The sequence below is a fragment of the Haemaphysalis longicornis genome, unplaced genomic scaffold (assembly GCF_048455015.1).
Source record: "Haemaphysalis longicornis isolate Haplotype H1 unplaced genomic scaffold, Haemaphysalis longicornis Haplotype H1 scaffold_10, whole genome shotgun sequence".
Classification (NCBI taxonomy): Eukaryota; Metazoa; Arthropoda; class Arachnida; order Ixodida; family Ixodidae; genus Haemaphysalis; species Haemaphysalis longicornis.
Genome location: NW_027526204.1, coordinates 144,919,149 through 144,931,679, shown reverse-complemented (window position 1 = coordinate 144,931,679; position 12,531 = coordinate 144,919,149). Strand labels below are relative to the sequence as shown.

At 49.6% G+C, this 12,531-nt stretch overlaps 1 protein-coding gene across 5 annotated transcripts in view; it reads right to left on the bottom strand.

Moving 5' to 3' along the window:
- Positions 1-264: 264 nt before the first annotated feature.
- Positions 265-12,531, bottom strand: part of LOC144159575 (RNA-binding protein 5-A-like) — a 30,652-nt gene continuing 18,385 nt past the window's right edge. For 2 of the 5 annotated variants that reach the window (XM_077691151.1, XM_077691150.1), the window contains 9 exons: positions 11,361-11,411; positions 8,864-9,200; positions 5,902-6,029; positions 4,965-5,178; positions 3,964-4,154; positions 3,270-3,323; positions 2,773-2,879; positions 1,150-1,279; positions 265-487 (listed from right to left, as the gene is read on the bottom strand). In XM_077691151.1, the coding sequence (XP_077547277.1) occupies positions 362-487; positions 1,150-1,279; positions 2,773-2,879; positions 3,270-3,323; positions 3,964-4,154; positions 4,965-5,178; positions 5,902-6,029; positions 8,864-9,200; positions 11,361-11,411 (1,338 nt within the window). In that variant the 3' untranslated portion in view covers positions 265-361. The remainder of the gene's footprint in view (positions 488-1,149; positions 1,280-2,772; positions 2,880-3,269; positions 3,324-3,963; positions 4,155-4,964; positions 5,179-5,901; positions 6,030-8,863; positions 9,201-11,360; positions 11,412-12,531) is intronic. The other 3 variants (XM_077691152.1, XM_077691153.1, XM_077691154.1) reach the window with 2 other exon arrangements.

Genomic DNA, 12,531 nt, shown 5'->3' with positions numbered 1-12,531 from the left:
TTCTCGGACTCCTGGTCAAATATTTCTCCATTATATCTGATATCGCGCACCGCTCTCACAGTTTCAGTTTTGTTACGAAAGAATAAGTGTCATTGAAATAAGGCGTGACCAATCGAAGTTTCTATTTAGTCCGCTACAGCCGATAATTCGCTACATCAGTGTTTTACGAGGTTCAACTGTATAATATGGCTAACAGTTGTCGGCACGAAGGACTTGCAGTTCACATCACTCCCCCACTTTGCCACCACAAAGACTGGACAGCAGTTCTGGAGCCTTCTTTTATTGGCACAGAATCCCTCCCGCCCACTACTACATACACATATAATACATTGACTGCCTGCCCAGGCAGGCAGGCAGCCAGTTAGCTGAGCTCGTTGTAGCGTGCAGCCATGGCCTTTTTTACAGATTCCTTGTACGTGTTGGCAGCGGTTGCTCCGTAGGTGGCCCCCCTCACACCCAAACCGGCACTGGCCACTCTTCTCTGAACCTGTTGAGGCGAGGAGAGAAGGGGACCAAGTTCTTGCAGCACACAAAGAAACTTCCGGTATCGGAATGAATGCGTTCGCACATCAGTTCACTGCTTATGACTGATAAGAACAGTTGGGCTCTCCTGTCGCTTGACAGCCTTCCGATTGGCGGCTGAGGTGCGTTGGGCCTGATCGGACTTATGTAATAACGCTTCAAAAGCCAACTCTTCATACCCACTGCCAAGGGGAAAGATTGGGAACAACAAGTTCCGATAGGGTTCTGAACTATTCAAGAACCTTAAGCATGGCTAGCAATATTGCTTCAGCTATGAAAGCTCTGCCATGATTGTGACATTACTGCAAAATGAGAACACAGGTGCTGTTGCTGCATTTGCCGCAAATGTAATTACACCATATGCCTGGTCTAACCCTATTTTTCGAACACTGAACATTAACGTAAGTCTCTGGACATCACACAGAAACAGGTAAGAACACAGAAGAGTGTACATGTTAACGGAAGACATCACGTGCGTAAAAAATGTCAAGCTCAGCTACGAGAATCGGAAAGCTCTGGCCCCACATGCCGCGCCCAACGAAGCATGCAAACAGCGGTCACAACAGCAGCAACAGACGTGCGAGGGGGAGGGTGGCGGCCAGCCCAGTGGTGGGGGAGGAGACGTACCTCGACGATGTTGGTGGTGCCCGCGTTGGTTTTGCCCAAGCCCTGCCCCTCCGACCAGCCCATGGCCTTGAGCATCTTGTTGCCTATATTGTCCTCGCCGATGCCTTGCTTTGTGGGCTCCTCATAGCTCCTTGGGGGGGCACCACAAGAGAGAGAACCCCGCGTCCGAGTTAGTTCCCTTGTGCCACGCGCACTCTGGCGAGGCCATTCAGAAAGTGAACGTAGTTATTCCTGTGGTAACCAGGAGCCACTCTATGCCCCGTTCAGTGCGGCTGGAGAAATTAGACGGCGTATGCTACAAGACACACTTAGACTAATCATTTGGACCTTCCCGCAAAGGCTAGCATGACTTTCCTATTTTGTCAACAAGCCGTCATGCGATGCGTCATGTGGCGACATATACGCCAAATTACCACTTCTGCGCGTGTTTTATGCAGAAAGTGCAACTTCAATGAATGCTGACAATTACAGATACACATTTCTGATGAGCTGCTTATAGAAGAAACTTCTAAATCGTCGAAGACCAAGGGATCTATACTGGTCCACATTGTCATTCCATAATGAAATCGCTGACAAAGCATATTTTGGTGGGCCTTTCGTTCTTCCTTGCCCATGCCTTTTTTTTTTTTGAAAGGAGCACCGACACTACATTTCCCTTCGTTGCCTCCGTCAGTTACTGGCCCAGCAATCCTGAATCAGCAATTTGAATGCCCGAGCATAGGGGAATTAATCTGAACGCAATGAAAATTATCGTCAGTTGCAGTTTCTGTAGCTTCATGCCCGGGGGGCTAGCACGAGAGAAGTATGGCACCCCATCACCATTTTGTGCGGATGTCAAACACTGCGGAGGCGTTGTTGGGCTGCCACACACCGCCAAAGGTCGTTGCGGCATGTGCCCCGCAACAGTGTCGGCCTCAGCACTCCAATCATCACTCTTTCCAGGTAGGGCCTGACCTATTGAGCTAACAGCAGGGAGTGTGCCTACGGCGGCGGTTTCAAAGCATTCAGAACACCCAAAGGTCTTCAGGACTGGGCTGCCTTATGTGTTTAGGCCTACCATTGGCGGTGGACTTTCAATGGCCACTTTCACTAGCAGCATGGATGACAACTTTTACTGCGATTCTTGGCCACGTGTGAAACTTTGTCTTTGCCAAGAGTTTCATTCCAGCGAGCAGTAAAACCTGTAGCTGCAGCTATTTGCATTAGTTTGCGATGGCTGCCAGTGCCATGCGAACTAATTGAGCGAACTAAGTAGCCATGTCGCCGCTTGCCAAACCACGCAAGTGAAGTGACATCATGAGTTCCTGCCATGCGCCGAGATCCCTCGGCTGTGTCACTTTGTTTTCCTTCATACGGGGGAGGGAATTCACATTGACGCCAACTTTGTGTGTACCGCTTCCCGAGCCATTTCGTCGGCACGATAAATAAGATGAAATTAAAATAAGCTGTTCATACCTCAGCCAGGATGTACTGGCGAGTAAAGGAAGCAAACTGCGTAGCAATATTATCCCCCCGAAAATTGGTACCGGCACCCTTTAAAGCCTACTACAAAGCAAACAGCAAACACCCCGTCAAGAGGGAGCGAGGCTTGGGCGAGAGCAGCAGCAGAAGAGCACAACTCACTGGACGGCGGGCGTAGGCCTCGCCACCTTCTCCCGCAGGGTGCCACCCTGCGGCGGCTCTGGCTGGCCATACTTGAGCCGGCGCTCCCGTGCTCTGTCCCTGTAGGCCTGCAACAACAGTCCACCACCCCAGGAGGAGGAGCTCGCACGGTGTCCTCCACCAACGGCCGATACAACCCCCCTTCCCCTTTTCCAAGTCGAGGATGACACAGGGTTTCTCGACAGCTTTCATCACTACAGGTTTCTTTCTGTATCCTTTTTTGCTTGCGAGGCAATGATCCGTCGTCAACAACAACAACGTGGAACTTTCTACGACATGGCACTGCATGCGCCACTTTGTCACATGTCTGCGGAAACAAGGCTGCCGCAACAAGCCTAAGCGCACGCAACGCAGGCACCACTATCGTGCACCCCCCTCCATCACTGGACTGGCCGGACAGACACAGAAACACACCAGTAAGAAAGGGTGGGGGAGGGGGATTCGCGAAAAGCACTTGCCTGGCCGTCCGCACCACCGCCTCCTTTGGAGAGGCGAAGCGTCTCGAGGTTTTGCTGCACAGAAAAGGAAGTCGCTTGAGGACACCAGTTTGACTCTGTACAGCCTTTTTTGCACACACCAAAGGCACTCGACGCTAACAATGAGAGTGCATAGTACGGATACAGTGCAACCATTTGGAGCACCTACTACTACTTGAGCAGGCTACTAGTAAACCCCAGGCTCCACCCTTTCAAAAGGGGTGCACTGCACTGTGTAGTGCCCCGGCAGATCCCGGCAAGGTGAACATTCAGACACATTCTCCGCTGCCACGCTGCACACAAACACCTATAAGTACCACAGGGCACCCTGTTAAGACCCGTGCGAAAGTCTTCCCTCCCCCCTTTTTGCCACCACTCAAAGCAACCACATACGAATTGTGCAGGAGTGAGTACACCCTGTGACATTTCCTGTCATCACCAAGCACTGATCAGAGACATACACCCAGAGCTTTCCTCCCAAGCTCTCATGGCCTCCCAATCCCTAGAAACCTTCGAACTTAGACCACACCCAAAACATTTTGTGCAGCATCTTTTTGGCCTTGCTAGCAAGCCTGTAAACACATCATGCTGTGAATTTGTTTATAAATGTTAAAAACCCGCTTAAATAGGGAACCTTTGCATGCAGAAACGCGATTTCAAGCTGCCTGCCGTGTACCTTGTGGAGTCCCGACAGTTGGACGTGCTTTGTGAGGACTTCCTTGGAGGGGAACTGTCGCTTGCACAGCAGGCAGGCCAGCTTGGTCCAGTCGAGGAAGCGGCTCTCGTCCCCTTCCGCCTCAGAGTCCGAATCCGAGCCGCCCCCGTACTCCGGCACGAGCATCATCTCCCGCGCCCCGGCCCCGGCCACTGCGGACCACAAGGAGACCATTACTGTAGCTCCAATCCAATCCAACACAATCCAATCCAACACAAACCACATGCTCTATGCCTCAACCAAAGCCAAGGATGATGCCTTCATCCCAAACCGCCCCTCAATCGTTCAGAGGTCAGCAAATTTATCAGCGAGGTGCAACCTACGTCGTTGATGTACAATTATTACACCAACCTGGTTTCACCTTTCCGACTTCAGAAAGCTTACCAACATCATCATCAATAGCCTACATAGGTCCACTGCAGGACTGACCTCCTCTGACCTCTGAGGAGGTCAGACTGACCTCTCCCAGACTGACCTCTCCCAAACACTGACCTCCAACCACTCCTGTCCTGTGGCCCCCCCAGTTTGTCCTTCACCCCCAAATTACCCCCAATTTGGTTCCTCTACCGAGTTATTTAGTTATTGGCCTTCCCCTTCTTCTAGTCCAGTCTCTTGGTATCCACTCTGTTACCCTGCTGGTCCATCTGTCGTCATTTCGTCTCACTACATGGCCTGCCCAATTCCTTTTCTCTTTATTTGAACTATGACACCATCTGCTCAAGATTGTTTTCTGAACCAGGAGGCTTGCTTCCTGTCCCTAAGTGATTCTTTGTTTCATGGCCCTTTGGGCCAACCTAAGCCTAGTTCGGAATTAAAATTATGTCTGCCGCTTTATTTCGAAATTCCTCGTGGTTAACCTACTACCCAAAAAAGGCTGGCTTTCATTAAAGCTAGAGGACAGGCATGCCACAAAGAGGGGTTGTCTGCCCCTTAAAATGAAAGGGCATGAGCCCACTGCCCACCTGCGGCCAGGGGGCTTTCGGGAACGCTGGGCTGCAGCAAGTTGCCGCCGAAGGCGATCCGGTCGACCGTGGTCTGGTGCTTCTCGAGGATGGCGAAGCCCGCGTCGGCCGCCGCCGACTGCCGCTCGTCGGCCAGGCTCTGCGCTGAGGTCACCAAGCCCTGCTTGGCGTTCTCCTTCTTCTGGTTGAGTGTCTTGGCCCAGCGCTCCATGTCCTGCACGTGGCAGCAACAGCGGGGACAGGTGACCCTACAGCAACTATACACAGGTACAACTTAAAAACTACAACGGAAATTGCCCTTGCGCATTATTACTGCAGCCGGTTGTTCCTCTGCATGACGCAAAGAATGCGTGCGTTACTGTGATTTTTTGCACTTGATATGCTTATAAACTACTGCAACGATGACAAACTAGGTGAGAAAAAGAAGCTCCTTTAAAAAATGTGCGTGCGTTGACATCCTCGTTCATCTCTTGGGCGAAGTGATACACTACATGAGATATTGCCGTTTTAAACTTTCACCCAACGTTACACTGGTATGCCGTTCAATCCATTTATTGATTCCTTTATGGCAAAAGAAAACAAAAGCTTGGAAATATTTGATTTGTGCCAGTGATAGGTTAAGCCTGTACATTCAGAGGACTCTGAAGTGAATTTGTCGATTATTTATGGTTGGCTGAACGCAGAAGAACTCAAGTCAAGTACCTACCGGAAATAACGCAAGCCCTAAACTCAAAACGACACATTTATCATTTTTCAAATGAAGAGCAACAGCCCACTCAGTGGCAGCAAAGTAACATTTTTGTAATACTCAACGCAAGTCAAGAAATCATCAACTGCATGTCTAGAAGAGGCTGCCTACGGCGATGGAAGGAACCACAAGCAGTGACCACTCAGACACCCATCTTGGTGTGGATGCCATAAAAATAACAATGCTTGCCTTGGCGATCTTCTTGGCAATCTTGACCTTGTCCTCCTTGTCCTTGGCCTTGCCACCCTTGTTCTTGTCGTTGGCATCGGCAGCCTCAGCCGTTGCTGCCGCTGCCGCGCCGGCTGTGGCAGCAGCCGCTGCAGGCACGCAAAACACACCGGGGCATTCTTGCGACCATCACGCAATGGGCAAACAGAATGACAAACAAAGGCGAAAGGGAACACCGGATCTCACAACTGCTTGCTGCCACAGCTAAAGGTGGGCTGCACTGATGGTGTTTGCAACACAAGAACTCGACTTCGATCCCCCCAAACAATACTCCAATATCTTTTTTCTCAGAAAAATTGCCCAGCGGCTTGCTTAAAGGGAAGCTGAAGCGCTTTCCAAAAAAATTGAGTTAGATTAACAGTTATATAGTTTATTGCGCGCTGATTCCGAATATCACATTGAAATTTATCGTCCATGAGTCCAAGTGGCATTTATCTTGCAAAAAGCGCGGCCTTGTTTGAAAGACGCGCGCTTTTCGTCTTTTGACGCCCCTGATTGGTTGCGCCTGTCATGACGTCAAAGGAGGACACCCTTCGGCCGCGCGGGTTGTCGGAAGCATTGCGAACGACCGCACGGTTGCCTTTGCGGCAATTTAGCTTGCAGTTTAATTTTCGCACATGACTGGAAGTTTGTTTTATAATTTCCCGTGCTGTTGGTTCAATTATCTTGGAGCTTCAATTTGCTTTACACGACAGAGAACCCCAAAGCAGTGACTGTGACGTCGACTAGTGGGTTCCATCAAAATATTTTTGAATTAGGCAACCAGCATAGGGGGGTTTTATACCTTATGGTAATATTAGGTACTGCCTTAACTGTTTCTTATTATACACAAAACCATTTATGCCGAAGATTAATGGGCGTTTTATAAACAATCTACCAGCGAAAAGCACGCACGGGCACTGCGCGAAAAAATAGCGTTCATGCGCTGTAAACGTATATGCGAGACACATCTTGCCGATACACGCATAAACCAACACGCAGACTCTGCTTCCGCATTTCCTTTGTTCGTTGTCGCCCACCCCAGCCTTGTTACTCATCCCCGCACACAGACCCGCACGAGCGCGCCATTTCGGCAGCGGCGCTACGGCGCCTCCGCGATTGCTAGCTGCACTTCGATGAGTGGCGTCTTACTGCTTCACATGCATTTATTCTGAAAACACTGCAGCATACTAGTGCCTGCTCAGCATTATTGGCTGTAGTAGGGCTTGATTTTCGCTTGTGCGTTGCGCATTCTGCTACAATATTACGGCCACCTCGTTATAATTAACAGACCAGTCGGACAAGGCAGTTACGTTGTAGTTACGTTACTTTAGGTAACAATCACCAAACATTTGTGATAATGAATCGTTGGCCTGTTTCAGCATTTCTAGATTTAAGCATTTGCAGCGCTAGTCGGACAGAGGCCGTATATTTTCTCTTCGCTCCTAATATTTTAGTATCATCATTATATATATCACCGACTATCACTGGAGCACACTTGAGGTTCAGTGACAACAAGTGCTTGCCAGGTTATAATATGCAGCCACACGGAATCTTGGGCAAAAAATGAGGCCCCCGCAGTCAACACAAATTATGGCACGGTGGTGGTTCGGAGTGGTCTTTTTTTTTTAATTCCAGACAAACATCACTTTATCGTGACATGTATACTTGTAAAATAAGTAATCTGGTTGTCTTGGTGCTTTTACTTTGTAGGAATACTGTTTACCTCTTAGCCAGGAGAGAACTTCTATCAGGATTGGCCCCTTGTTTTAGTTTCGCCAAAAAATTGTTTTTTTGAACACTGTCCTGAGCCCATAGGGAAAGAAAACCGACGCGTTTAACGAAACAAGTATTTCCTGAACAAATGTGACTTGGTTTCTGGAATGGAACGAAACATCCCCGGCCAAAGTACAGCATTATGCCCCATCCTTCCTAAATCTAGAATCTAATGTGAACATTCACGTCCGTCGCATCAAAAAAAAAAAAAAAAAAAAAAGAGCCGCATTGGAGCGGTTTACAAAGTATTTAACGTAGTGTAGTATATTCTCTGTCATCAAGCACAGCCACCTCGGCTGTCGCTTCCGTATGTTATCAAGCATCCCGGCGTGGCATTATTCTGCTTAGGAATACGGCATGATAACGTATGCCTCGTTTGGCGTTCGTGCATACTTTTTGAACACGAAAATTGTACAAATGAGTGCTATCAACCACAACAACAACAAGTATCATTCACAAGGAAACACGGCGATAAGAGCATGGCCGATGCGGCCGATCCGGCCGGAAGTCCAGGTATGACGTTTTTCAGCCGGTTTTCGCCCGCGCTCCTCGGTCTTCCGGCATCGCGCGGCGAGTGGGGGGCGGGGCATCGGGCCACTTTTGTTTGCTCATTGCGCCGCTTCTATTGTATGTATTGCGAAAATATTTCGTACACATGAACTATTCAATGTGTACTTGCTGCTAGTCAACTTTTCTTTTAATTCTAAAACCGCTTCACCTTCCCTTTAAGTAAGACGCTATTGCATTGCCCTTGGTGACTATGAGGACTGTGAACAATCACCTAGATAATAACTGCTCCACAGATTATACAAGCTATCTTACTTCAAGACACATCAATGCGATACTACTGGCCGTGAGACAGAACCCTGTCACATTGCGCTGCTCAGTGGTGCCTCAGTGGTAAGTTATCAATTCATGATAGAACATCGCAAGCTTGACAGCAGGAAGAAAAGACAACAACATAAGCACTGGCATTGCTGTCCTCTCTTTGTCCCATCGAGCTTCCGATGTTCTATAATTATGAATGGACACCAACTAGACCCATTCTTGACCACTTTGCACGTTACCGTCAACCCCTCATGAGTCACTGCTGAATGTACGTGGCTCAAGACGGAGGTTGTTCGGCGTCAAAAGGGGACAACAAAACTGCAGTAGCGGCCTCCCTCACCTGCAGCCTGATCCCCGGTTGTGGCAACAGCTGCGGCAGCAACGGTGGTTGCAGCGGTGGTGGTAGTTGCAGCAGTGGTGGCCGCCGCCGCAGTGGTGGTGGCCGCGGTGGTCGACGTGGGTGCCGGCAGGTACGTCTGCTTCTCGTTGTTCCAGTACATGTACTGCTGGGCCTCCGGGTTGTAGTAGTAGTGCGAGTTGGCGTCGTAGTACAGGCCTGTTGAGGCGTCGTAGTAGTATCCTGACTTCTCGTCGTAGCGGTATGTGGAGACGTCCGGGATCGGGTAGCGCGGGTAGCTCACGCCATCCACAACCACCGTGCCCAGGCTGGACACAGTCTGCAGGAAGGCACCACCGGCCAACATGCGGTCAAAAAAAAAAAAAAAAAAAAAAAAAAAAAAAAAAAGCAGCGGAAAATACTGAATTTAAGACGGATGATTGATACAGTACAGCCTCAAGCGCAGGAAATCCTCCAAGCCAGCAAAATCAAACGCTGCGGGCACTTGCTACACTCATTATGAATGCCGTCATTGCCTGGAAAGGCTGAACTTCGTTCAACGTTCAACACTACAGCGCTACCATGCTGCCTCAAGAGAGATGGCTGAAGGCAACAGCAGCTTCCCATTACAAACAAACAAGTTTTCTGTCCATTTGAAAAAAAAATTAAAGCCATTCCACTCAACGTGAAAGCTGTCGAATTGTAGAGTAGTGATTCACCAAAATGGGCGGTAGTGCCGTTATCTGCTCACTGCTACCACCCATCACGCTCTTCGCCGCCCTGTCTCACTCTTCTCTTGATGAATGGAACGGAGGTTTGCCCAATGCAATTCAAATTTCCCGCCTTAGCAGTGCTCGCGCGCCCTGCCTGAAACTGCACCAGCAGGAGCTCGTTTTTTTTTTTTTTTTTTGTGCTTGCTTTACCTCCACCACGTGCCGGCGCTGCCGGCACCTTACGGCCCAGTTTGGGATGCGCCATTTTTTTCTTGCACTGCCACTTTTTTTTCACTTAGTATCACAAAAACCAACCCAACGAGCGTTCCTAACTAAATGAACGTGGGCGCTGCCAGTTAATTATGTATATTCTGCCTTAAATGTACCTGCAATTTTCTTTGCTGACAAGTGCCAGCGGTTCACGAGTTTCGAACGGTTATGACTATATAAACCGCTTGGTTTTTGCAGATTCTGTGGCATGCTGCTACGCCAGTACGCCGGGCTCTACTTGGGTCCGTCATTTCGCTGCGCTGCCTGATTCCAGAAGTCGAGCGTTACGCGTTGCAGTGAGCTACGACAACAAGGCGAGCCCCTAAAGTGCTCTGCACTTAAAAGCCAGCTTATAACCCGATATAAGCAGTTACTGCATGATGCAGGATGAGCGCATTTGCAAAGCAGCTCACAATGCAATCTATCCCTGCGAGCAAACAATGCAGATGTATTGCGCTGAGCAGATGCGATGGCACATGCGAAACTGCTTACAAGTGCAGCTTGCATGCATTGCAGCGTTGATAAAGTAATGGCCCCATAAATCAAGACTCCCTTCTACTAAGACTAGCATGTGAGTCAGATGTTAAATCAGCATGGCCCAGAGCATAAGCTCATATGTGCGCGCATTACCAACTTGATGCAGGTACCAGTGCTAACGCGAGTAAAGGTACTGCCAATATTACAGTGTCCAATGTAATGCAGGCACCACAAAAAGGCTGGTTTTTCTGTCTCCTCCAAGCCACTAAACGCTCCAAAGTGACCCATCCCGGCGACCGGTTGTCAGACCTCCGGGTCTTCCTAAGCAGCATGGATGTAGCAGGGTTCAGGGTACTTCAAGCAACAGATGCACTCGCTTGCATTTAATTGAGCACTTTTACTGGGTCACTGAGCTCATCTATATTTCCAATGGCACTATTTTGACGGTGGTCGCCACTTAAAAGAGAATGCGTACAGCTCCGCAACCCACTATTCTGACAACAGCTGCGACACATGCCAGCGCTACCACTTGCTACGTTGCTTTGTGACGGTGGTTGCTACGATATGATTTCAGCCATTTCCAGTGTTTGGCACATAACTTGAGTCATAACGGTCACAGGTCCTCACAAGGGCACTCCTCCCAAAAATCAAGTGGCAGTTACACACTTAGCGTCACGCCACTGTTCCACAGCAGATAAATGCCACATTCAAGAACAAACTACGCAAGGCTGCAAGGCAGGCATTCCGTAAGCCAGGCCGCAAGAGTCACACGAAGCCATCCAAGTCATCGAGGGAAGGTTTGCGGCCAGCTCAGAGTGTCAATAACACTCCTTCCAAACAAACGAAAACCTTTGTACATTCAGTTCAAAGCAAGCCCTCGTACTTTTCTGGTACACGACAGCCACAACAGCAGCCTGAGCAGCCACACAGCCTGAGCGACTCTTTGGTCACCAAACAAACATGCTCGCTGGCGCATGTGTCTGCATGGTAGGTAGCGGGAAGGGGAGGGGTAGGGGAGACACAGTGGAGGACCCACTTACAGCACCAGCCTCGGGGGCAGGGACAGCCTGATCATGTGCTGCTCCGTGATCCTAGGGGGCAGGAGAGGGAGTGGACACGTACAGGGGCGAGTCACACACGTTCCTACCAACGCTACACCCTACCCGCCAATCCCCTGACCGGGGTTTTTTTCCCCCCCAGTGCGCAAATGCAACGCACCCACACCAGAACACACCCTGCTCTCAGAGGCAGCGACAGGCCAAGATGCTTGACAAGTAGAGTACAGATAATCGCTTGATGGAAATTTTTGCCTGACAGCTGGAAAGTGCCGTTATAGCAGGTGGAGGGGCATGCTGCATTGCACGGAGGTAAACACGAGCTCTGCAGGTTTTACAGCAAAGCTGTATACCTCTACCCCTCACCGGTTTCATCGCCGTGGGCAAAAATGACCTCCGTGGGCAAAAACAAGGCCTAAGACGCCGAGCACGTGCTTCAGGCCAATCAGGCAAACAGCCTTGGTACTGCACTTCTTTTTCCTACCCATCCACTACAGACATACAAGCCAAAGTGGGGTGCGCATCGTAGGCATCAGGGCAAGCTGAAATCACGTGGGCACATGTTAATTTTGGAAACAGCAAGGCCTCCCGTCTGGCCCTTTTTATGACTTTTTGGTCTTCTAACAAACGATTACTTCAGCTCGTTCCAAAAAAAAAAAAAAGATCACAGGATGAAACCCAAGCTGGCAAAGAAAGAAGAAAAAAAAAGTGACGAACCGTGGCGGTGCGCTGAAAAATAAAGGACATACAAAAACAATGCCCAACTGGGTTAATTCTGCCTTACAAGGAATCTGTCAGAACAAATAATGTGACTACACTAATTATCCTCCCTCAAAAATGTATACCGTATTTACTCGAATCTACACATGCACCTTTTTTCCGGAAAATAGGTATCAAAACCACATGCGCGTTACAATCGCGTATGACTCAAAACTGCGGCGCTGTATTGCCATCGACATTTCAAGATGGCCGCTTTGACTTCTAAATGCATAGTATGGTCCCTAGAAATATGTGCTAGTCTGCCGTCCGCCGGCCGCGAAGGGGGCTCCTCCGTGATGCATGCAGCGGCGGCGCTGCAGTCAATCGGAGCGCGGTGGCCGGCCGGCGCGATGGGCAGCGGCGGACGGCGCTCTGCCGTGCCGCTGCTGCCTTCGTA